At 53.2% G+C, this 24,090-nt stretch overlaps 2 protein-coding genes and 1 non-coding gene across 11 annotated transcripts in view; all 3 read left to right on the top strand.

Moving 5' to 3' along the window:
* VRK3 (VRK serine/threonine kinase 3) overlaps positions 1 to 4,571 on the top strand; it is a 49,504-nt gene extending 44,933 nt beyond the window's left edge. For 7 of the 9 annotated variants that reach the window (XM_037732811.1, XM_037732810.1, XM_017512556.2 and 4 more), the window contains 2 exons: positions 1,868 to 2,040; positions 4,252 to 4,571. In XM_037732811.1, coding sequence (XP_037588739.1) covers positions 1,868 to 2,016 — 149 coding nt within the window. In that variant the 3' untranslated portion in view covers positions 2,017 to 2,040; positions 4,252 to 4,571. The remainder of the gene's footprint in view (positions 1 to 1,867; positions 2,041 to 4,251) is intronic. The other 2 variants (XM_037732814.1, XM_037732813.1) reach the window with 1 other exon arrangement.
* A 12,223-nt stretch (positions 4,572 to 16,794) lies between these two features.
* Positions 16,795 to 22,893, top strand: SIGLEC11 (sialic acid binding Ig like lectin 11). Its single transcript, XM_017512546.2, has 11 exons — positions 16,795 to 16,995; positions 17,067 to 17,444; positions 17,568 to 17,852; positions 18,301 to 18,348; positions 18,481 to 18,744; positions 19,170 to 19,217; positions 19,346 to 19,603; positions 19,675 to 19,962; positions 20,186 to 20,282; positions 20,706 to 20,892; positions 22,513 to 22,893. Exons 1-11 carry the CDS (start codon positions 16,920 to 16,922, stop codon positions 22,765 to 22,767), a joined length of 2,184 nt encoding a protein of 727 aa, XP_017368035.1. The 5' UTR covers positions 16,795 to 16,919; the 3' UTR covers positions 22,768 to 22,893.
* A 314-nt stretch (positions 22,894 to 23,207) lies between these two features.
* On the top strand, positions 23,208 to 23,426 carry LOC119468685. Its single transcript, XR_005197434.1, has one exon. It is a non-coding gene; the product is annotated as a small nucleolar RNA U3 (small nucleolar RNA).
* The last annotated feature ends 664 nt before the right edge of the window (positions 23,427 to 24,090 follow it).

Raw genomic sequence — 24,090 nt, forward strand, 5'->3', positions numbered from 1 at the left:
TTTTTTTCTTAACATTCTTGGAGTATGAGGACAGCTTTTCAAGAGGGTAATAATGGAAGCCGCAGAGCATGGGAGTCCCAGAACATCACCTCCGCCACATCTTCTGGATCAAAATAAAAGACAAGGCCAGTCCAGACTCGAGATGGGTAAACAGACTCCCCCTCAGGAGTGGAGAAGCAACAGAGTCACATGGTGAAGGGTTGTTCATACAGGGATGGGAGGAGCTGTCACCACCTCTGCAAACAGTCTCTGCAGTCTGCTGTCAGTACTCCTGCATCCTCTCACCTCAGCCTCCCAGGCAGCTGGGACTACAGACCCACACACCACATTCTTCTCCGTACAGCAAACAGACAAATACATAGCTACTACACTGTTGTTTTTCACAAAACTATTTTGGGTTTTTCTTTTGCTTTGTTTTGTTGTTTGTTTGTTTGTTTTTGAGACCCAGGCTGGAGTGCAGTCGCGTGATCTTGGCTCACTGCAGCCTCTGCCTCCCAGGTTCAAGTCACTCTTGTGCCTCAGCCTCCCAAGTAGCTGGGATTACAGGTGTCTGCCACCACACCCAGCTAATTTTTGTATTTTTAGTAGAAGCAGGATTTCACCATATTGCCCAGGTCTCAAAGTCCTAACCTCAAGTGATCCACCCACCTTGGCCTCCCAAAGTGCCGGGTTTACAAGGTATGAGCCACTGTGCCCAGCCATTTTTATGACCAAAAAGTGGGCTCACCTTACATATGTCTCATTCTACCTCTTGCTTTTTTCACTTAACCCTGGGGCCATCCTTCATGCCCTTCCTTATAGATGCTCTACAGCTGTTATTGACAGCTGCACGACGTTCATGGTTTGGCCGCATTATAGCTTGTAAATCCAGGCCCTGTTACTGGATATTTGCGCTATTTTTTTTGGGCTTGGGAGTGTTCGTCATTGCTGCTGTCTTTTGCAGTGCCCTTCTGAAGAGTGTTGATGTTTTTCTTCAAGCCGGAGGCAGAAATGGACAGACAGAAACAGATATCTTGTCCCCTCGGGCTCTCTAAGGCTCATTTTTGAATTATTTAAATCCCTGGGTTCAGATCGTGGCTCAGCTGCCTGAGTGGTGCTCCCCTCCAGTTCTGTCTCTCTAAATCTTGGGCCTCTAAGGATTTTAAGCTGTCAATCAGAGGTTGGAGGTAGAGGTGAGGCAGGGCCTGTCCACTTTAAAGATACATACTAAGTAAGTACTTATATTCAGGTGGACTGCATTGCTAGCTGGGATTTGCTTTTAAAACACTGCAGGCCAAGGCCGGGCGCGGTGGCTCAAGCCTGTAATCCCAGCACTTTGGGAGGCCGAGGCGGGTGGATCACGAGGTCAAGAGATCGAGACCATCCCGGTCAACATGGTGAAACCCCATCTCTACTAAAAATACAAAAATTAGCTGGGCATGGTGGCGCACGCCTGTAGTCCCAGCTACTCGGGAGGCTGAGGCAGGAGAATTGCTTGAACCCAGGAGACGGAGGTTGCGGTGAGCCGAGATCGCGCCATTGCACTCCAGCCTGGGTAACAAGAGCGAAACTCCGTCTAAAAAAAAAAAAAAAAAACACTGCAGGCCAGAGGAGGGGTTTTGATGAAATGAGATTGGCTGTGAGGTGGTCATTGTTGAAACTGAGTGATGAGTTCTTGGGCGTTCATGCCCAAGAACTACTGGTGCCTGTGTCGGAAACAAAACATTTAAGTCCTCTGGCAATGCCAGGCACCAAGCAAATGGGCACTTTTGCCGAGACCCTCATCCTCCTCAGTCCCCCAGCCCTCCACCTCTGGGCACAGACCCCAGGCTCAGGGTTGGGGGACACCTCTTAGGCTCTTCCTTGCTGGGGGTTGTCTTGACCACAGAGACTCTGCAGAAGTACCTGAAGGTGGTGATGGCCCTCGAGTACGACAAGAAGCCGCCCTACGCCGTGCTGAGGAACAGCCTGGAAGCCATTCTGCAGGATCTGCGTGTGTCGCCATATGACCCCATTGACCTCCCCATGGTGCCCTAGGCGGAACCCAGGTGGGAAGAGCTTGTGAGTTTTAAGCCCTCTCACCCCTTGCCTTCCCCCACGCCTGCCCCAGGCTCCAGGGGACGCTTCCCAGAGGCTGTTCCACATTCATACCAGGGACCAGCTTCCCAGGGAGACACTGGGTTTCTCCACAGGGTCCTTGAACTTTCCAGCCGTCAGGAATAGCAAGCAGCAGAAACCCAGCTCAACTTGGCTTTAAGAAAAAGGGGGTTGATTGGCTGTTATAGCTAAAAAATTCTAAGGGGGAGCTTAAGGCATGACCAGATTCAGGGCCTCAGAAATAGCATCTGTCTGTCTCTCGCCATCTTCCCCTGTCCCTTCTTGCATCTGTGACTCCCTCTGTCCTTCTACCCGGACACCTGTAGTCTCCACTTTCCTTTGGCCTGGCCCTCTAGGCCCCCATACACGAAAGACAGCTGCTCCGTGCCTTCAGTGACGGACACTCCTCACAGCCAGCGGCTGGGCGTTTGCTTAGTTTCCCAGATTTTTATTTTACAAACAGTGCTGCCCGTGTGCACAGCCTGGCTGGTGCATGCCATCTGTGGATGGAGCTGTCATCTTGACTGTGATAACTAGATTGCTTTACTCCCATCAGCACTGTGTGTAAGTGTACAGGAATTTTCGCAAGGTCGGAGACAGACTAACTTCGCAGTACATTTTGGCAAGGGTTCAGAGATGCGTCCTGAAGAGGAGCAGAAGCTCCAGGCCCCTTCTCTCTCCCGGAGTTTTCTTTTCTCTCATCAGGATTGGCTGGAACCAAAGCTAAGTGCTTTTCTAACTGGGCACCACCCAAGGGGGCATTTGGCAGTGTCTGGAGACATTTTTGGTTATCAGGATGCGGGACAGTAGAGGCTGGGATGCTTCCTGACATCCTGCGACACATAGTACGGTCCTCACCTCTGCCACCCCCACAGAGTCCCTTGGCCCCAGTGGTCAGCAGCGCCGCGACTGCGAGGTCCTGGTCTTGAATAGCATCTCCTTTTGGCAGGCTGTCTCCCTTCGCAGCCACCTTCCTATGGGCGCTTTGATTACACGTGCTTCTTCATTCCCGCAACCTTTCCTTATACCCGAGGCTGAAGCGTAAGCTGACACGTGTGTGCCGAGCGCTTCACAGAGCGCCTGTGCACAGCCTGAGCCGGTGGTGAGGGATGGAGGCTCTTTTCTCTGTGGTGGAGTAGCAGGCTCTCTGCCTCAGCCAGCCACCCCAAGAGTGAAGTCATGACCTAATGAGCCAGGCTCACTCCTTCCCCACCCCTCCAGCTCAATAGACAGCTCTTCCTCTGTGCACCCAGTTGTCCAGGCCAGACAACTTGGAGTTCTCCCCAACACCCTCGCTCCTCAGCATCCTCCTCCAAATCTTCAGTCCCGGACGAGGTCTACCATGGGGTCACTTGTCACAGCCTCCTGCTGGCAGCGGGTGCTGGAGGGCAGGGTTGCATCTGACTCTAGCGTCTCTGCTTTTCTGGCATGGCACAGGGCAGAGGCTCCATCCTGTTTATCGGTGGAGCGAGCCCAGGCTTCCCGTCAGTGCCGCGCTGTCTCACATTGCCTTCCTGTCACCCAGGACAAAGGGCGTTTAGAACCCAACACCTGACGGCCCTTCCAGGATTTCCACCATCTCATACCCACACGCTCCCTGGAGGCCACTCGCTCAGCCCCTTGGTTGGGAGATGTGGAGATGGCATTTAAGGAGCCTGGTGATCTTCTAGGACCTTGAAGGTCGCCCCGCCTCAGCTCCATGGCAGCTCCTTGCCTTGGCCCGAAGCTGAGCTCCCTTCCTTCCCCGTGCACGATGCGCCTGCCACACCCGCTTCCCTTGGATTCTAGACCAGGCCAAGCTGGACCCCACCCTGGAACACCTCTGCCCTTACCATCCTGAGGTCTGGAAAGCTCCCCTCATCCTGGTTTTACGAACCTGCTGCTGCTGAAGACCCAAGGCCTTCCCCATCCTCTGTGAGGCATCCTCACCGCCTCCCACCCACTTGCTCATCACGTCACCTGTTTCCACACAGCCCTTGTTCCCATCTGGAGGGAAGCCTGTGTTTACTGTGTAGTCTCTGCCCTCTTCTGTGTCCTAAACCCAGCAGAGGTTCCCCATCCCATATGGTCATGATGACATCCCCAGTACCTAGAAGGTGCCTGGCACAAAGTAAGAGCATAGAGGGTGTTCCTTGAATGAATGAGACACTCACAGCCATTTTTATTGTCTTCCAGAACTTTCCATTTGCAGTGTGCAACAGAAAAAAAAAATGAAGCAATGTGACTCAAGGCCTGCTGTTAAACACAGATAAGCTTCTAGAACAAGCTCTGGAATGTGCATTCCTGCCACTGGTTTTGGGATACTCATCAGTCCTGATTAGCCTCAGGGAGGTCCCCAGTTTCCCTCCAGCAAATGTGAAGTTCCTTCTCTCGTGGCCTGCCCTATAGCCAGTGTCCTAGCAAGGCTGGATGGGGTTGGGCCGGCCCCCAGGGGGGACCCCTCCTACTCTTGACACCTCTGTGCTTTGGTAATAAATTGTTTTAGCGGAGTTTGAGGACCCAGTGTCTGCAAAAGAAGTTCTTTTGGGGCCTAGGAGCGGTGCCTCACACCTGTAATCTCAGACTTTGGGAGGCCAAGACAGGAGGATCACTTGAACCCACAAGTTTGAGACCAGCGTGGGCTACAGGATGAAACCTATCCCTACAGAAAATTTAAAAATCAGCTAGGCATGGTGGTGGATGCCTGTAGTCCCAGCTACCTGGGAGGCCAAAGCAGGAGGATCACTTGAACCCAGCACGTTGAGGCTGCAGTGAGCCATGATTGCACCACTGTACCCTAACCTGGGCAAGAGAGTGAGACTGTGTCTCAAAAAAAAAAAAAGGAGGAAGAGAAGTTAAACCCGCCTCTCTGATTTTTTTTTTTCTTTTGAGTAGCTCAGATCATGCATTTTTAGAAACAAATTTCCAGTGCTGCAAAAGACTAGTACTTCAACATAAATTTTCTCAGCAAGGCAAATCTACTTCTATAGAAGGGTGTGTCTCATGGATGGAGCAATGGAGAGAGCACATTGGACACAGGAGAGCAAGGGTTTTTAATTCCTAACGCAGTTGGCCTTAGCTGCTGTGTCATTCCCCTATTGGTTGGGGTCGGGCCGCACAGTCTAAGCCAAAGATGACTAGCTAATTTGAAGAGTACAGGGAAGAACAGTTTCAGTGGGGAAAGCTGTTACAGCAGGGAGGGGGTGGTTTCTTGGCGGGCATGCCTGAGCACAGCAGGGCCGGAGGGGCTGATAGATTGGCAGGCAAGATTACTTTAGACAAAGAACAGGGAAATAAGACTTCAGGACAGACAGTACAAGCAAGTAAAGGCCTCTGGAGAAGAACACCTTGTTTGTAACAAAGTGAAACTCTTTGAAGAGGAACTGTCTAAACTACTTGTTTTCCACATGCAGTGTGGAGAATCGGAGACCAGGTAAGGGAGGAAGTGGTGTCAGACGCCCTGACTCTCCTGTACTGATAAATCCTGCTCAGGAGTAGCGGGTGGGATCAGGGAACCTCTTACCATCTCCTGGCTGAAAGCAGGTGTGTGCGCCCCTTTCCAGAAGGGGACATTTGCTAACAACAAGAAAACCCCCCTGAACCTGTCCTGCTTAGACCTCTTGTTGCACATGAGTCTGTGAACCCCCAAAATTTGAGACAGGTCTCCATTAATTTAGAAAGTTTATTTTGTCAAGGTTGAGGACACGGGCCAGTGACGCAGCCTCAGGTGGTCCTGATGATGTGCTCAAGGGTGGTTGGGGCACAGCTGAGTTTTGGGGACACATGAGACATCAGTTGATATATGTAAGAAGTACATTGGTTCCATTTGGAAAGGTGGGAAGACCTGAAGTGGGGAGGGGGCTTCCAGGTCACAGATAAGTGAAAGAGGAACAGTTACATTCTTTTGAGTTTCTGATTAGCCTTTCCAAAGGAGGCATTCAGATATCCAGCTATCTCAGGGAGCAGAGGGGTAACCTTGAATAGAATGGGAAGCAGGTTTGCCCTAAGCAGCTCCCAGCTTGACTTACTATTTATTTTTCTTTCACAAGTCTATAAAAGATTAGGGGCATCAGCTGCCCTTCAGCACTCGAATCAGGTGAGCAGACGGGTCAGCATTACAATGTCAACACCAGCCTCCGTCCTCCATACCTTGGAGCAGTGCCCAGTCAAGTGCCCCAAGGTCCCCACAGCCCATGCGTCCTCCTCCCCTATCTTTGCCAGCATAACCAGCCCAACCTGACTCTGTTCAGACAGTGGACGGAGCCCAGGGAAAGCCTGGGCAGTGGCCCCACTTCTCTGAGCCCAGTATCTTCTATCTCCGGAGCCCAGGTTCTGAACCCTCGTGGACTTTGGCAGCTCATCCCCCAGAGTCTGAGAGGAGGGCGTTGTCATCAGGGTTAGATGATGGGAGTGGGAATGGCTCAGGTGCCACCAGGACATGGAGCTGATGCTGGCTGGAGCCCATTCCCTGTCCCCCACACCAACACCCTGCCCTCTGCCCCAAAATGGAGCCCTGGCTTAGATTTAGTCAGATATTATGTGATGGTGGTGATCTTTTTTTTATATACTTTTTTTTTTTTTTTTAAAGATGGAGCTTCACCATGATGGCCAGGCTGGTCTTGAACCCCTGACCTCAGGTGATCCACCCACCTCAGCCTCCCAAAGTGCTAGAATTACAGGCGTGAGCCACCGCACCCAGCCGATGGTGGTGGTCTTGTTTTTGAGACAGACTTGCTCAGTCGCCTTGGCTGGAGTGCAGTAGTGCGATCTTGGCTTACTTACTACAACCTCCATCTCCCAGGTTCAAGCGATTCTCCTACCTCAGCCTCCCGAGTAGCTGGGAATACAGATGCCTGCCACCATGCCCAGCTAATTTTTGTATTTTTGGTAGAAATGAGGTTTTGCCACGTTGGCCAGGCTGGTCTTGAACTCCTGACCTCATGTGATCCACCCACCTAAAGTGCTGTGATTACAGGTGTGAGCCACCTCACCTGACCCATTTTTAGCTATTATGCCATATTTTTACTAAACCTTCTCTGGTTTTTACTAACGTATTCCCTGTGTTATGATTGCCTACAGCTTTCAGTACAGAAATATGCTATGCAGGTGTATAGCCTAGGAGCAATTGGCTATACCGTATAGCCTTGACATGTGGTAGGCTGCACCATCTAGGACTGTGTAAGCACATCCAGGATGCTCACACAACAGAATCACCTGAGCATGCATTTCTCAGGACGTATCCCCATAGCTAAGTGACACATGGAAAGCAAGTTCCGCATGAAAGTTGCAGCAGTGCGCCCCAGCAGATGAGATGTGCGGAGCGCACAGCAGTGCGGCTGACACCATAGCAGGCTGTTCGGGGAATTGCCTCATCTTGCGTATGCGGTGCCTGTGGTTTCTTTCTAACGCATGTTCAACGGAAGGAGGAAGAAAGAAGTTGAATGTGACCACCGCCAGCACCCTGTTAGAATGTCAGTGGAACACAGACTCCAACTGCAAGGAATTTTATAAGAGAATCCTGCAAAAAGAAGACACTGCTGGCTGGGCGCCGTGGCTCACGCCTATAATCCCACCACTTTGGGAGGCCAAGGCCGGTGGATCACCTGAGGTCGGGAGTTCGAGACCAGCCTGGCCAACATGGTGAAACCCCGTCTCTAACAAAAATACAAAATTTATCCAGGTATGGTGGCACGCGCCTGTAATCCCAGCTACTCAGGAGGCTGAGACATGAGAATCACTTGAACCCAAGAGACAGAGGTTACAGTGAGCTGAGATTGCACCACTGCACTCCAGCCTGGGTGACAGACCAAGACTCCATCTCCAAAAAAAAAGGACACTGCTGAACGGAACAAAATCATCGGGGAAATATAATTAATGATAGAGGTATGTGATTCAGACATAATTTATTTCAGATAATGGATGATTATCTGTGTGTGGTAAAATATGGAGGTTGAGGTTCCAAGATGCCCCGGGATCCATAAGGGCAGTGGGGGGAGTGGGAACGGCAGAGAGAGAATCAGTTGAGCTACAACGCAGCCCAAGGACAGCCCCAGTCCCAGCCCCAGCCAAGGCTTCTGGGAGCTCTGAAGCTGGACCTGCCCTGCAGAGGGGTTCCCATTTGGGCCGGAATGATCAGACCTTTCTTTTTTTTTTTTTTTTTTTTGAGACAGAGTCTCGCTCTGTCACCCAGGCTGGAGCGCAGTGGCGCAATCTAGGCTCACTGCAACCTCCGCCTCCCGGGTTCAAGTGATTCTCCTGCCTCAGCTCCTGAGTAGCTGGGACTACAGGTGGATAATCAGACCTTTCTACCTCATGGGCTACCCTGGGAAGAGGTGTGACTCAGATGAGACTCTCCCCTGTTGGCTGCTTTATGTTAATTACTTCCTCATGCCCACAAGAACCCTGCGAGTTAGGTTTACTGTGTCCACCACACAGAGGACGAAAGTGAAGAGTAAAGTAACTTGCTCGAACTATTAGTCTTGGATGGGGCAGAAATCTGAGTCCAGTTCTGGCCATCACAGCAGCGCGACTCCCACATACTTGCTGATGTCCTGTTCCCATGGAGAACTCCACTTTGGAACCTCCCTGACATCTCCCTCTCCAGCCAAAGCTCAAAGCCCGGGCCCCTCGGAAGTCATCCCTTGTGGATCTTGATCTCTGAGTACTCAGTGGTGCTGGGGGCCTCAGCCCCTGGAAGTTGAAGGGGGCGTAATGGAACTCCTGCTCCTCCACCAGGGTAGGGGTGGACTCAGCAGGGGGCCTCTTCCCCCCTTATACCATCCAGTTCCTACTCTAGCTGTCCCCACACTCACAGTGCACACAGAGACTCAGAGACATTTGCAGGGAGCCCAGAGGGTGCTGAGCTCAGCAGGTGAAGCCTCCTTCTTCTGCAGACCCTATGCAGGGCAGCTCCAGGACCCTCATATTGGAGACCAGGGTGGTGTTTAGGGCGAGGAGCCCTGGAACCAGCTCAGGTGTGCAGGGGTTGCCATCAGCATCACAGAGCAGCCACAGAGCCTGGCCCTCCAGGACCAGAAGGAACGAGGTGTTTTGCAGAATCTTGAGAGCTCTGGGGAGAAAGGCGCAAAGACAGGTGGGAAGTTGGGCGCTGGAGTCCCTCTCCTCCTCTGGGATCCACGCTAGCTCTGAGGAGTGACTAGCAGAGTGAGGGCCTCAGGCCTTCAGAGCAGCCCAGACCACTTCCCTGGGGCTGCCCAGGCTGTCCCAAAGCAGGAAGAGCAGGGGCTGGGGACAGCAACGTGGCAAACAAGTACGATTCCTGGACCACAGAGGAGCTGCTGGTAGGGAAACGTCAGAGAGGGGTGTGGCGGCTCCTGTGGATGTGGCCACAGAGGATGTGGGTGAGCAGAGACTCAGCTCAGGGCGGTGAAGTCTGTGGGGCCTCCTCATGCCCCTCCCCAAGGCTGGCCTCCCTTTATTGCCTCAATCTCTCATCCTCACTTTATGCTGTAAGGATTATAGGGGTCAGGCTTTTCATATTGGTCCCCCTCTCTGCTTCCATCCAGCCCTGGAGAGGGCAGGACAAACTCCTTCCTACCTGTGCTGTTGCCTTGGAAGATGCTGATGGCCACATTCTGTGGAGCATCTAGGGTGGAATGAGGTGGCCGCCTCCACATCCCTGAAGAGGGACATTGGGCATGGGGCCTTCCCCGCAAGGAGCCATGGAAACAGAGAAGGAAGCTCTCCTCTTTGGCTACCAGGTCCCCAACTTTAAGCTCTGGCTCAGCCCTGCCCTCCTTCCACACCCTCAGGGTCCCGGGCGTCCTGGCCCAGCATTCACAGAGACATTGAACTGGATGGTTCTTTCCGTGGTCACACCAGCTCCAGGGAACGTCGCCTGACAGGTGAGGTTAGTGCCATGGTTCTGGGGCCGTGGGGTGATCATGAGCACCAAGGAGTGGAAGGTCCTGGGCCCCAGGGAGGTGGGGGCAGCTGACATCCAGAAGAAGATGGGGGTCGCTCCCTGCTCACAGGCCTGGGGCACAGAGCAGGTCAGGTTCCTCGGGTGGCCGGACTCCAGGGTCCCCGGGATGAGGATGTCGGGCCTGTGAGTCAGGGCTGGTAAGGAGAGGGGGACGCAAGATCAGGAAGAGCGGTCAAGGCGTGACCCTGGGGAAGCTCAGGCTCTGATCCAGCTCCTCCCCTCACCTGGAGTCCCTTTACCGCCAGCTCCCACCTAGGAGGGAGTCTGTCCCAGCCCTGGCCTGCAGCCCCCATAACCTTCCTTGTGGCCACTCCTGGAGCCTGTGCCTTCCCTGTTTTCACATGCACCAAGAGCTGGTATTGCTTATAATTTTGTCTCACACTTCCTCTCTCCACCCGCAACTGGTAGGAATTACTGTCCCTCTGGCTGGCGTCTCTGATGACCAGGGAGTAGTCATTAGTTTGCCGGTTCCTAAGGAGTTGGAATTGGCCCTGGGTCTCCTCCCCCACTTTTCTTTTCCTTTTATTTATTTTTTTTTTTAGACAGAGTTTCGCTCTTTTTAACCAGGCTGAAGTGCAGTGGCGTGATCTCTGTTCACTGCAACCTCCATCTCCTGGGTTCAAACAATTCTCCTGCCTTCGCCTCCCGAGTAGCTGGGACTACAGGCGTGCGCCACCATGCCCAGCTAATTTTTGTATTTTTAGTAGAAACAGGTTTTCACCATGTTGACCAGGATGTTCTTGATCTCTTGACCTCGTGATCCACCTGCCTTGGCCTCCCAAAGTGCTGGAATTATAGGCGTGAGCCACCGCGCCCGGCCTCCTCCCCCACTTTTCTGTCTGGGTTGTTTGTGGCCACTGGAGTGTCCCGGTCTGTATTGGTCCCTGCCCAGATCCAGTAGCCATGAACCGGGTGAGAGTTAGTCTGGCTGTCCCCCGGGTAGGAGAAGGAGCGGGGCTCATGGACACCCAGGCCCTCCTGCACTGTCACCAGCCTCTGTACTTGCAGCGTGTAACCATCCCCATGCTGTGCCTGTCCCTCCACCCCCACCCTCCCCACAGCAGGGGCAGCAGCAGCAGCAGCATGTCTGGGGTTGAAGGTTCCAGGGAACGTCTGTTCCTTCAGCTTCTCTAAGGAACTGAGAGCTCAGGACTTAGGGGAGTCTCCACAGGAAGTCAGGGGTGAGGTTGAGACAGTGACCTCCTGAGAGGAGGAACTTCACACCCAGACACCATCAGGGCCAGGTCAGCCCTGGGAATTCCACCGCCCACTCCTGGACCCTGGGAGGCCAGCAGGGGCAGGAGATTCTCCCAGATTCCCACCCCAAGCTGGGCTCATGCCCCCATCTGTCTCCTGTCTTACCCTTCCCCTGAGATGACACTTTCTGCAAAGTGACAATGGGTCCCATCTGGCCAGACCCCTGAGTCACAGGCTGTGGATTTCAGGAGTGGGATTCTGGGACAGGAGAGATGTGGGCACCAGGTGGGGTGCACAGGCAGCCTCTCCTCCCCCCCTCCACAACTAGATGGTGACCACCCTGTCTCTGCACAATGGGGTCACCATATTGTCCCCATGGAGTCTTTTCCAGTGGGAGATTCTAAGTCTTCCAACATCAGTTTTCCCATCGATGGGAGCTGTGATGGTGTGAATACTTGTATTCTGTATCTTTTAAGACTCTATTGTGGCCAGGCACAGTGGCTCATGCCTATAATCCCAGCACTTTGGGAGGCTGAGGCAGGTGGATCACCTGAGGTCAGGAGTTTGAGACCAGCCTGGCCAACATGGTGAAACCCCATCGCTACTCACAATGCAAAAATTAGCCAGGCGTGGTGTTGCTCACTTGTAGTCCCAGGTACTTGGGAGGCTGAGACATGAGAATTGATTAAGTCCAGGAGGCGGAGGTTGCAGTGAGCTAAGATCACACCACTGCACTCCAGCCTGAGCAACAGAGTGGTACTCCATCACAAAACAAAAGGGGGGTGTTAAAGTCGTACGTTTATGTTATGTGTATTTTACCACATTTTGTATTTCTAATTAGCAAATAATAATTGTATACATTTATGGATGTAATTTGATGTTTTTCTAAATGGATTTACAAAATTATAACCCAACTGTATGCTACCTATAAGAAAGTCACTCACCTATAAAGACATATACACTGAAAGGGATTGAAAAATATGTTCCATGCAAACAGAAACCAAGAGAGCAGGCAGAGGTAGCTGTACTTAGGCCAGACAAAATAGACTTTCAGTCAAAAACACTGAAAAGAGACAAAAAGGTGATTGTGTAATGATGAAAGGATCAATTCAGCAAGAAGATAGAACTTCATGGAACTGAATCGATATGCACGTTGCACTAGAGCACACGTAAAGGCAGAGACAGACTCCAATACAGTCATAGCTGGAGACGTGGATCCCACACTCTCAGCATTAGACACGTCGTCTAGACAGAAGATTCACAAAGAAACTTTGGACTTTTTTTATTTTTTTGAGACATCTCACTCTGTCGCCAAGGCTGGAGGGCAGTGGCACAATCTCGGCTCACTGCAACCTCTGCCTCCCCGGTTCAAGCAATCCTCCTGCCTCAGCCTCCCAGTAGCTGGGATTACAGGCGTGCACCACTATGTCCAGCTAATTTTTGTATTTTTAGTAGAGATGGGGGTCTCACCATGTTGGCCAGGCTGGTCTTGAACTCCTGACCTCAGGTGATCCACCTGCCTTGGCTTCCCAAAATGCTGGGATTACAGGCGTGAGCCGCCATGCCCGGCCAAAACTTTGGATTTCGACTGCATTTTAGACTAAAGGGACCTGAGAGATGTTTGCAGGACACCCTGTCCAACAGTTGAGGAACGCAGTCTTCCCTTTGGCACATGAAACATTCTCCAGAATACACCATATGTTAGGCTTCAAATGAAATCTGACATTTATAGAAATTGAAATCCTATTAAACATCTTCTCAGACCACAATGGAAATGGAACTAGAAGTGATTAATAAGAGGAACTTCAGAAGATGTACAAATATGTGGAAATTAAACAACATGCCCCTGAGTGACCTCTGGGTCAAGGAAGAAATTAAGAGGAATATCAAGATGTTTCTTGAGGCCAGGAGTGGTGGCTCACGCCTGTAACCCCGGCATTTTGGGAGGTAAGACGGGCAGATCACCTGAGATCAGGCGTTGGACACTAGTCTGGCCAACATGGTAAAACCCATCTCTACTAAAAAAAAAAAAAAAAAAGCCGGGCATGGTGGTGCATACCTGTAGTCCCAGCTACTTGGGAGGCTGAGGCAGGAGAATCGCTTGAGCCTGGAAGGTGGAGGTTGCAGTGAGCTGAGACCACGTCACTGCACTCCAGCCTGGGCGACAGAGTGAGACTCCGTCTAAAAAAAAATGTTTTTTATAGAAATGAAGATGGAAATACAACCTACCAAAACCTGTGAGATACAGCAAAAGCTGTGCCAGGAGTGAAGTTTATAACAACAAATGCCTACTTCAAAAAAATAGAATTCAAATATACAGTATAAGAATGCACCCCTGGAGGGGCATGCTGGCTCACCCCTATAATTCTAGCGGGCAGGCGGACCACCTGAGGTGGGAGCCCAAGGTGGGCAGATCACCTGAGGTCAGGGGTTTGAGACCAGCCTGGCCAACATGGTGAAACCCCATCTCTACTAAAAATACAAAAATTAGCCAGGCATGGTGGCACAAGCCTATAATCCCAGCTACTCAGGAGGCTGAGGTAGGAGAATCGCTTGAACCTGGGAGGCAGAGGTTGCAGTGCACCAAAACCGTGCCACTGCACTCTAGCCTGGGCAACAGAGCGAGACTGTGTCTCAAAACAAACAAAAAGCAATGCACCCCAAGGAACAAGGAAGGAGAAAAGGCAAAATTAGTACAAGGAAGGAAATGGCCAGGCGTGGTGGCTTGTGGCTGTCATCTCAGCATTCTGAGAGGCCAAGATTGGAGAATTACTTGAGGCCAGGAGTTGGAGACTAGCCTGAGCAACAAAGGGGGGCCCCAACTCTACAGAAAACAAAAATTACCCAGGCGCAGTGGCATGTGCCAGTGATCCCAGCTACTTGGGAGACTGAAACAAGAGGAGCACTTGAGCCAGGGAAGTCAAGGCCACGGCGATCTGTGATCACACCCCTGTGCTCCATCCAGCCTGGGAGATAGATTGAAATCCTGTCAAAAACAAACTGCAGTGCATGTCACTAAGAGCTCCCCAGGTCACCTGTGTCAAGGCTGGGGCCTCGGCTTGCCAGTGGGTACTGCCTTTACCCACTGCTTCAGCCACAGCTCTTTTCTACCCAGGGACCCTCCCCTACTGACCTGAAGCCTTAACTATTCAACCTAGTGAATAAAATACTGGGGAAAAAGATAAAATAATTAAAAAGTGCACACCACAGTGGAATGAGGTAAGCTTAAAAATACCTCTTCCATTCCAACCCCACAGGAGACAGTGAACTTGCTCATACACTGAGCACACTGCTGCTACAACTGGCAGCTGAGAAAGGCAGCACACACAGACCCTCCCTAACCAAGGAACTCATACGGAATCTTCACCCCTGAAAGCACCAAGAGCTGGATTAGGCTCCAGTAAACTATGAACATTAAAATCAGGCCAAGCGCAGTGGCTCACGCCTGTAATCCCAGCACTTTGGGAGGCCAAGGTGGGCAGATAACTTGAGGGCAGGAGTTCGAGACCAGCCTGGCCAACATGGCAAAACCCCATCTCCACTAAAAATAGAAAAAAATTAGCCAGACCTAGTGGTATACATCTATAATCCCAGCTACCCAGGAGGCAGAGATTGCAGTGAGCCAAGATCGTGCCACTGCACTCCAGCCTGGACGAAAGAGCAAGACGCAAGACACTGTCTCAAAAAAAACTTAAAATTACATCCTTGGCCAGCTGTGGTGACTCACACCTGTAATCCCAGCACTTTGGGAGGCCGAGGCAGGTGGATCACTTGAGGTCAGGAGTTCAAGATTAGCCTAGCAAACATGATGAAACCCTATTTCTATTAGAAATACAAAAATTAGCTGAGCGTGGTGGTGCACCCCTGTAATCCCAGCTACTCAGGAGGCTGAGACAGGAGAATCACTTGAACCCAGGAGGTAGAGATTGCAGTGAGCCCAGATCATGCCACTGCACTCCAGCCTATGTGACAGAGCAAGAATTTGTCTCAAAAAAAAAAAAAAAATGAACTACACTCTAGAACAAATGGAACAGATTACAGATATTTACAGAAAATTCTTTCCAAGAACTGCAGAAAATACATTCTCCTCATCAGCACATGGAACAGTCTCCAAGATACCATCTGACAGGCCACCAAACAAGCCTCAACAAATTAAAAATCAAAATCATAACAAGCATCTTCTCAGACCACAGTGGAATAAAACTAGAAATCAACTACAAAAGGGACCCTCAAAACTATACAAATCATGGAAATTAAACAGTCTGCTCCTGAATGATTTGGGGGTTAACAATGAAATCGAGATGGAAATTTAAAAATTCTTTGAAATAAACTGTAATAGTGATACAAGTTATCAAAACCTCTGGAATACAGCAAAAGCAGTGCTGACAGGAAACTTTATAGCACTCAGTGCCTGTATCAAAATGTCTAACACCAGGCACAGTGGCTCACACCTGTAATCTCAGCACTTTGGGAGGCCGAGGAGGGGGAATCACCTGAGGTCAGGAGTTCGAGACCAGCCTGGCCAACATGGCGATACCCCGTCTCTACTAAAAATACAAAGGTTAGCCCGGCATGGTGTCAGGCGCCTGTAATCCCAGCTACTTGGGAGGGTAAGGCAGGAGAATTGCTTGAACCCAGGAAGCAGAGGTTGCAGTGAGCCAAGATCGCAGCACTACACTCCAGCCTGGGTAACAGAACAAGACTCTGTCTCAACAACAACAACAACAACAACAAAAAAAGCCTGAAAGATCACGAATTGACAACCTAATGTCACATCTCAAGGAACTAGAGAAACAAGAACAAACTAAACCCAAAGCTAGCAAAGAAGAGAGGTAACAAAGATCACAGCAGAACTAAATGAAACTGAAACAAAAAATACAGAAATCAATGAAACAGAAAGCTGGTTCTTGGAAATTAGAAACAAAATTGATAGACCATTCGCTAGATTAACCAAGAAAAAAAGATTCAAATGAAGTCAATTAGAAATAAAACTGGAGATGGCCAGGCGCAGTTAGCTGACATTGCGCCACTGCACTCCAGCCCGGGTGACAGAGTGAGACTGTCTCAAATAAATAAATAAAAATCAACAAAAGAAAAAGGTTCATAGGGCAGGATCCAGAAGAGACCATGTATGGGGTTCCAGGTGACCTTTCCCAGTGAAGTCGTACAGAAAATGCTTAATGCCTGCAGCAAGGATGAGTGACAGCATACACCAAGTATTGCCACCCAGGCAAGCTTGCCAGAGCCTTGCTGTTCGGAGTTTTTACTGGGGGTTGGTCACATGGATGTGACCAATTGCCTGTATGGCTGACCTAGTTTTTACCCTCTGTGGAGGCACAGCAATAATACATGGTACAAAGCCCCTACCATAAATCAGCATCCTCACAGACTCTTCCAGTGTCCCATGGCCCCCTGGAGAATGAATGAATGAATGGGACTCTGCATTCATCACCTCACCTGCAGCCATAACTCACCTGTGTCCCCTGACAGTCCCCTGCTAGCATTGCCCACCCCCAAGGCTGCCCAGGGTGGCTCCTCCCTGGTTTGGGGCAGGTCCTTATGCCCTCTGCCCTGCTGCTTTCCCTGAGAAAGGAGAAGTTGGGAGGGGATCTTTCAGGGCCTTGCGGTTCCCCAGGCTCCTCCTCTGCCAGTGGTCACTGCCCCTCCACCAGGCTTCCTTCCAGAGGAGTTTCCTTCCCAGCCAGGCCAGCCCAGGAGCCAGATGGTCCCAGGACAGGCCCAGCCCCAGAGTCCAGAGATGCTGCTGCTGTCCCTGTTGCTGCCCATGCTGGGGGAGGGTGAGTGGGGTCGGCAGCTGGGGTTCCCTTGCAAGGGCTGGGGCTGCCGCTGAGCCTCTGCATCTCCCCAGGGTTCCTGAACCAGGGCTCAAGTTACAGTCTTCAAGTGCAGAGGCTGGTGACGGTGCAGGAGGGCCTGTGTGTCTTCATGCCTTGCAACCTCTCCTACCCCCGGGTTGGCTGGAATGAGTCTACTGCCGCTCATGGCTACTGGTTCAAAATAATGACCAACACATATACCCGTGCTCTTGTGGCCACAAACAACCCAAATCAAGAGGTGGACGTGAGCATGCGGGACCGATTCCAGCTCACGGGGGACCCCGGCAAGGGGAGCTGCTCCTTGGTGGTCAGAGACGCACAGATGCAGGACACGGGAGTGTACTACTTTCGGGTGGAGAGGGGAAGCTATGTGAAATTCAACTTTAACGGGCTCCATCTAAAAGTAACAGGTATGGAATGGGGTGGGAACTCCTGCCTCTCACACTGGGGAAGGACCCTGGGCATGGGCTGAGCAGAGAGGGATCTCGGGGACCCCTGCAGCACTAGCACCCCCCACCCTGTCTCTGTCCCAGCCCTGACTCAGAAGCCTGATGTCTACATCCCCGAGACCCTGGAGCCTGGGCGGCCAGTGACAGTCATCTGTGTGTTTAACTGGGCTTTCAAGAAGTGTCCAGCCCCTTCTTTCTCCTGGACGGGTGCTGCCCTCTCTTCTAAAAGAACCAGACCAAGCAGCCCCCACTTCTCAGTGCTCAGCTTCACGCCCAGACCCCAGGACCACGACACCAACCTCACCTGCCACGTGGACTTCTCTAGAACGGGTGTGAGCACACAGAGGACCGTCCGACTCCGCGTGGCCTGTGAGTGTGGCCTGGGACTGTGGGGCCTGCAGACAGACCCCCGGGGGGTGGGGAGGTGGAGCCCAGCAGGGCAGTGAGCGGCTCCCAGCTCATGAGGGTCCAGGGAGAGGAAGCCATGGGGTCCCGGGAAGCCAGCACAGCCCTGGGAGGGGATGGGAATGGCGTCTGGTCCTCTGTCCACACGCGTGAGCCCTGGCACTGGCTGTCACTTGTCTTCCCGGGATGGTCCCACTTTATTTTCCCTGAGGAACTTTTTTCCTGGTGTGAGGAACCAATTGTCCCCCCTGGGAGGGGATGGGAATGGCGTCTGGTCCTCTGTCCACACGCGTGAGCCCTGGCACTGGCTGTCACTTGTCTTCCCGGGATGGTCCCACTTTATTTTCCCTGAGGAACTTTTTTCCTGGTGTGAGGAACCAATTGGTGAAGCCAGCTCACCATCTTGTTGCAGACGCCCCCAGAGACGTTGTTATCAGCATTTCCCGTGACAACACGCCAGGTACCAAGGGCCATCGGGCTGGGGCTAGGCCAGTCCTCTTATTAGGAGTGAAACATTTTCATGGAGGTGAGGGGATGTGCTCCTTCCTTAGCCCTTCTCTGTTTCTCTCTCTCTCTCTCTGTCTCTCTCTAGCTCTGAAGCTCCAGGAAAATCTCACACATCTGGAAGCCCAGAAAGGCCAGTTCCTGAGGCTCCTCTGTGCTGCCGACAGCCAGCCCCCCGCCATGCTGAGCTGGGTGCTACAGGACAGAGTCCTCTCCTGGTCCCACCCCTGGGGCCCCAGAACCCTGGGGCTGGAGCTTCCCCGGGTGAAGGCCGGGGATTCAGGCCACTACACCTGCCGAGCAGAGAACAGGCTTGGCTCCCAGCAGCGAGCCCTGGACCTCTCTGTGCAGTGTGAGTACCCATCAGGGGCCCGGAGTCCATCTGGGAGGGGAGGACAGGTGGGGACACAGGGGCTGGATCCAAGTGCAGAGGTCAGTGATGGTGCCCGAGGGCCTGTGTGTCTCTGTGTCCTGCTCTTTCTCCTACTCCCAAAAGGACTAGACAAGAGTCTACCCCAGCTTATGGCTACTGGTTCAAAGAAAGGACTGAGACAAGCAGAGTCAGGGCTCCAGAGCTGAGGGGACCTGGAACCCCAGGCCTAGGGGACCCACCTTCTTACCTGTGTAGACTCGTGCAGTTTGTGTCTGGGACTCAGTGGGTGATTCTGCTGTGCCCTTCTATCCCCCCACTTCCCCCACCTCAGTCTCCCAGGACAGCTCCCTTTGCCCAGAGGGAAGCCCCTGGCCAATCTAGAGCCGGTCCCTTCTCCATTTCAGATCCTCCAGAGGACCTGAGAGTGATGGTTTCCCAAGCAAACAGGACAGGTAGGAAAGGGGACAGAGGAGCCAGGCCTCTCGGTGCTAAACTGGGGGCCCAGGCATCTGGAGGGTCCCCACGCAGGAGGGTCCCTGTGCCCCAAGCTGCACATTGATTCTGCCTCCTCCTTCTCTAGTCCTGGAAAACCTTGGGAACGGCACATCCCTCCCGGTCCTGGAGGGCCAAAGCCTGCGCCTGGCCTGTGTCACCCACAGCAGTCCCCCAGCCAGGCTGAGCTGGACCCGGGGGGGACAGACCCTGAGCCCCTCCCCACCCTCAGATCCCGCGGTCCTGGAGCTGCCTCAGGTTCAAATGGAGCATGAAGGAGAGTTCACCTGCCACGCTCAGCACCCACTGGGCTCCCAGCATGTCTCTCTCAGCCTCTCCGTGCACTGTGAGTGGGGAAAGGGGGCACCTGGGTCCCAGGAAGGGGTCCCTGCTGAGTCCTGTCCTCCCTCCCCACAGACTCCCCTCAGCTACTGGGCCCCTCCTGCTCCTGGGAGGCTGAGAGTCTGCACTGCAGCTGCTCCTCCCAGGCCAGCCCGGCCCCCTCTCTGCGCTGGTGGCTTGGAGAGGAGCTCCTGGAGGGGAACAGCAGCCGGGACTCCTTCGAGGTCACCCCCAGCTCAGCCGGGCCCTGGGCCAACAGCTCCCTGAGCCTCCGAGGGGTACTCGGCTCCCACCTCAGGCTCAGCTGTGAGGCCTGGAATGTCCACGGGGCCCAAAGCAGCTCTGTCCTCAAGCTGCCACAAGGTGAGAGGGCTGTGGGGGGCCGAGGCTCAGGGAGAAAGAGACAGGATCCTAGAGAGATGAAGTTGTCGGGAGAGGGGCTGGGCATGGCAGGAAGGGATGGGAACACAGTCCCTGCTCTGTGGCAGGTGGGGGTGGAGAATCCCAGAGCTCTAAGTCTGTGGGAGGAGGGGCAGGAGGGTCTCAGGGCTGGGAGGGCATCATCCCAATCCCCTCTCCTCTGCAGGGAATCAGGAGTGGAGGGGAGGACTTGGTCTGGGGGCCGCTCTGGGAGCTGGCGTTGCTGTCCTGCTCTCTCTCTGTTTCTGCCTCGTCGTCTTCAGGTGAGTGTCATCTTGAGGAGGGCTGACAGTGTAGGGCGTGGGAAGGGAGAGGGTTCTAGAATCCCAGATAGTCCCCGCTGCAGGAATCTGGGCGGGGCAGTGGGTGTAAGAACTGCACCTTGGGTGAGAGGATCAGAGCAGAAGTCTGCTCTGGAACGGTGATCCAGGCCACCTGTGAGGGTCCCCAGATCTCACTGTGGAAGTCATCCCATGGGAAGTTGCAGTGAGCAGAGATCGAGCCACTGCACTCCAGCCTGGGCGATAGAGCAAGACATCATCTCAAAATAAAAAAGAAGTCCCCTGGTGGACCTGTCCCCACCCCACCGGCCCCACAGCCTTCCAGTCTCCACTAAGCTGTGGGGCAGCAGTCGCCCCGGGCCCTGGGCCAGCCTGGAGGCTGAAGGGCCCTGCCTTCTCCCTCAGGGTGAAGACCTGCAGGAAGGAAGCCGCCCAGATGGCAGCCGCTGAGCAAGATGCGCCCTCTGCCGTGGGGCCCATCTCCCGGTTGAGAGCCCAGCCTCTGTCCTCTGGGGCCTTGGCCTTTCCCCTTTCCTGGACGGCCACGGCCACGCCTCTTGATGACTCGCAGAATCATCGTGCCCCGAATAAGGTTTTGCTCCTGGGTCCCCATCAATGCAGCCCATGATCCGCGAGGGGCTCTCCCCACTGCTGCCACATACCCTCCCAGAGCCAAGGGCCCCCCCAGTCCTGTCCACGCCCTACCTGTGCTCAGCTCCAATGGACCCTCCACCTCCTGCTCCTCCTTTCCCCCTGGACCCCTGACTCCTTTGTCCTCCCTCCTATCTCTCCTTCTCAACACAGGATGCCAGAGAGACCTTTCCCCAAATAACTATTGTCTACTACAAATCTTGGGGTCCCCGTCCTCACTTCTGACAGCAGCTGTGGTTGTGGGGTCCTCATGAGCACTCCGAGGTTGGATAGCCTCCTAGGACTCACTGAGAGCTGAGATCCTGGTGGTGACAGTTTATACAGTGACCGATAACAGATGAAAATCAGGGATGGGGAGAGGCGCACGGGGCAGGTCCAGGAGAGACCAAATCCGCAGCTTCTGGGTGTCCTTTCCCACTGGAGCTGCGGGAACAGCACCCAATTCTCCTGGCAAGGGGGTGTGACAGAAGCTTGGAGCGTTGGCGCACTGCCCACCCGGGAAGCTCCCCTGAGGCTGGGTCCCGGGTTCGCTGAGGGTGGGTCACGCAGGCACAGGGCACCTGCCGATGACCTCAGTTCTTCAGCCCCTGCAGAGCCAAACTGACGCCACGTAGGCCCCGCTGTAAGTCCCAGTGCTGGCATAGACTACTGGCATGGCCTGCGGTCCTGGGTGAACAGGGATGCCCCTACCAGCAGGATGCTGCAAGGCCCTAAGTTAGAGGTTCCCTCCCCGTACCTGGCACAAAGGGCCAAACCTTTCTCTGGGCAGGTGAATCCTTTACCTACAATGACCTTTGTTTCCTGGGCTCCTAGCTCAATTTCACAGCTGTGTCTGAGTAGATCCTCAGAGGCCCCTTGGGTCAGTCCAGGTCCCAGCAAATCCCTGTCTTTCTCACACTTCCTCCTTCCTGGGCATCCATTCACAATTTGCAATTAGATAGTAACTTGATTGACTATAGCTTTTTTTTTTTTTTTTTAAGATGGATTTCACCATGTTGGTCAGGCTGGTCTTGAACTCCTGACCTCAGGTGATCCGCCCGCCTTGGCGTCCAAAGTGCTTGGATTACAGGTGTGAGCAACCACGCCCGGCCGACTGTAGCTTTAATGTCTGCTTCTCCTTCCACAATGCAAGCTGCCTGAGGTCAGGCATGGTGTCTGCCTAGTTCTCCCAGGAATATCCAGGGGCTGGCACAGGGGAGCTGTTCCCTAAGGCAGCAGGTGCTGGACTCAGGGAGACCTGGACGGGAATCCTGGCCTGACCACTGATTAGATGTGTGGGTTTGGGGTATTTACTCAGCCTCCATCTTTCCATCTGATCATGGGGATAATAGTGTCTCCCCAGTGATTGTGGTGAGGTTTTTGAGTCTGGTGGTGAATTTCCAAGAGCCGGGCATTTTTGTTCTCAAATATTTGCTGAATGAGTGAATGAATGAGGGCCCAGCCAGTGTTTGTGGAGTAAGTGAAAGAGGAAACGCTTAGCTTCCAGGTCCTCTCGTGCGTCCTCCTTGCTCTCTCTCAGCCCCCATGGTCCTAATTTGACCCCTTTCTCCGCTGCATTCAGGGTCACCAGCACAAATGCCCAGCAGGCAGCTCCCAAGACTACCCGCCCCCAGGTGCAGCCACCCCCAACCCCGGGGAGGAGCAGGAGCTCCACTACGCCTCCCTCAGCTTCCAAGGGCTGAGGCCTCGGGAGCCTGCGCACCAGGAGGCCCCCAGCACCACCGAGTACTCAGAAATCAAGATCCACAAGGGACAGCCCCCGAAGGGCCCCGGCTCTGGGCTTTTGTTGAAGACGTCAGGGATGCTTCCAAAGTGAAGAGTTCTCCATGGAAACAGGACACCAGCAAGTGTGTGGGCGTCGCACTGGTATCGGCCAGAACCGGACTCAGATTTCAGCCCCATCCCCCACGAAGAGCTTGAGTTTGAAGATTACACTTTCTGAGGCAGGGTCTCCCTCTGACTCCCAGGCTGGAGTCTAGTGGTGCAATCTGGGCTCACTGCAGCCTCGACCTGCCGGGTCAAACTGATCCTCCCATCTCAGCCTCCCGAAGAGCTGGAACTACAATTGTGCACCACCACACCCGGCTCATTTTTGTGTTTTTAGTAGAGGCAGGGTTTCGCCATGTTTCCCAAGCTGGTCTCAAACTCCTGGGCTCCAGCCATGTGCCTGACTCTGCCTCCCAAAGTGCGAGGATTACGGGCGTGGGCCACCGTGCCCGACCACAGATTATACTTTCAATTCAGAGCATGAAATTGAAGATGACAATTGGAGGCACCGTTTCTATGGTTCATCGCTACAGAAGCTTCTCTGGACGTGTAAAGCACAGGAAACCAGGCAGAGGCAGAGGAGACATGGGGCACTCTCCAGAACAAGAAGCCAGCTCCTGGAGTTGCTTTGCTGCAACTGACATTCCCCATTGAGGACCATTCTCTTCCTTCGGAAGAGGGAGAGTGAGAGAACGAATTCTGAGTGGTTCCCGTTAACATTAAAACAACAAAAATAAAGAGCCTGAGGTTGAGCAAGTCATCTTACTCCTCAGTAAAATGGACCCAATAAGCCTAATTCAAAGGCTTTTGTGTGACAGAAAGGAAGGTCATTAAAGCATCCAGGCCCAGCACGGTGGCACACGCCTGTAATCCCAACACTTCGGGAGGCCAGGGCACGTGGATCACATGAGGTCAGGAGTTCGAGACCAGCCTAGCCAACATGGTGAAACCCTGTCTCTACTAAAAATACAAAAATTAGCCAGATGTGGTGGTGCACACCTGTAGACCCAGCTACTCAAGAGGCTGAGGCACGAGAATTGCTTGAACTCAGGAGGCAGAGGTTGCAGGGAGCCGAGATTGCACCACTGCACTCCAGCCTGGGCGACAGAGGGAGGCTCTGTCTCAAAAATAAATAAATAAGGCCGGGCACGGTAGCTCATGCCTGTAATCCCAACACTTTGGGAGGCCAAGGCCAGTGGATCACGAGGTCAGGAGGTAGAGGCCATCCTGGCCAACATGGTAAAACCCCATCTCGCCGGGCGCGGTGGCTCAAGCCTGTAATCCCAGCACTTTGGGAGGCCGAGGCGGGTGGATCACGAGGTCAGGAGATCGAGACCATCCTGGTCAACATGGTGAAACCCCGTCTCTACTA

The sequence above is a fragment of the Cebus imitator genome, unplaced genomic scaffold (assembly GCF_001604975.1).
Source record: "Cebus imitator isolate Cc_AM_T3 unplaced genomic scaffold, Cebus_imitator-1.0 Scaffold473, whole genome shotgun sequence".
In the NCBI taxonomy this organism is placed as follows: Eukaryota; Metazoa; Chordata; class Mammalia; order Primates; family Cebidae; genus Cebus; species Cebus imitator.

What these genes read in the sequence shown, in the direction of transcription:
- SIGLEC11 (XM_017512546.2), top strand. Translation starts at nt 16,920, where the DNA reads ATGGTCCCAGGACAGGCCCAGCCCCAGAGTCCAGAGATGCTGCTGCTG. An exon ending in CCTGGACCTCTCTGTGCAGT is followed by an intron (nt 18,745 to 19,169) that starts GTGAGTACCCAT and finishes TCTCCATTTCAG; the next exon opens with ATCCTCCAGAGGACCTGAGA. An exon ending in TCTCAGCCTCTCCGTGCACT is followed by an intron (nt 19,604 to 19,674) that starts GTGAGTGGGGAA and finishes CCCTCCCCACAG; the next exon opens with ACTCCCCTCAGCTACTGGGC.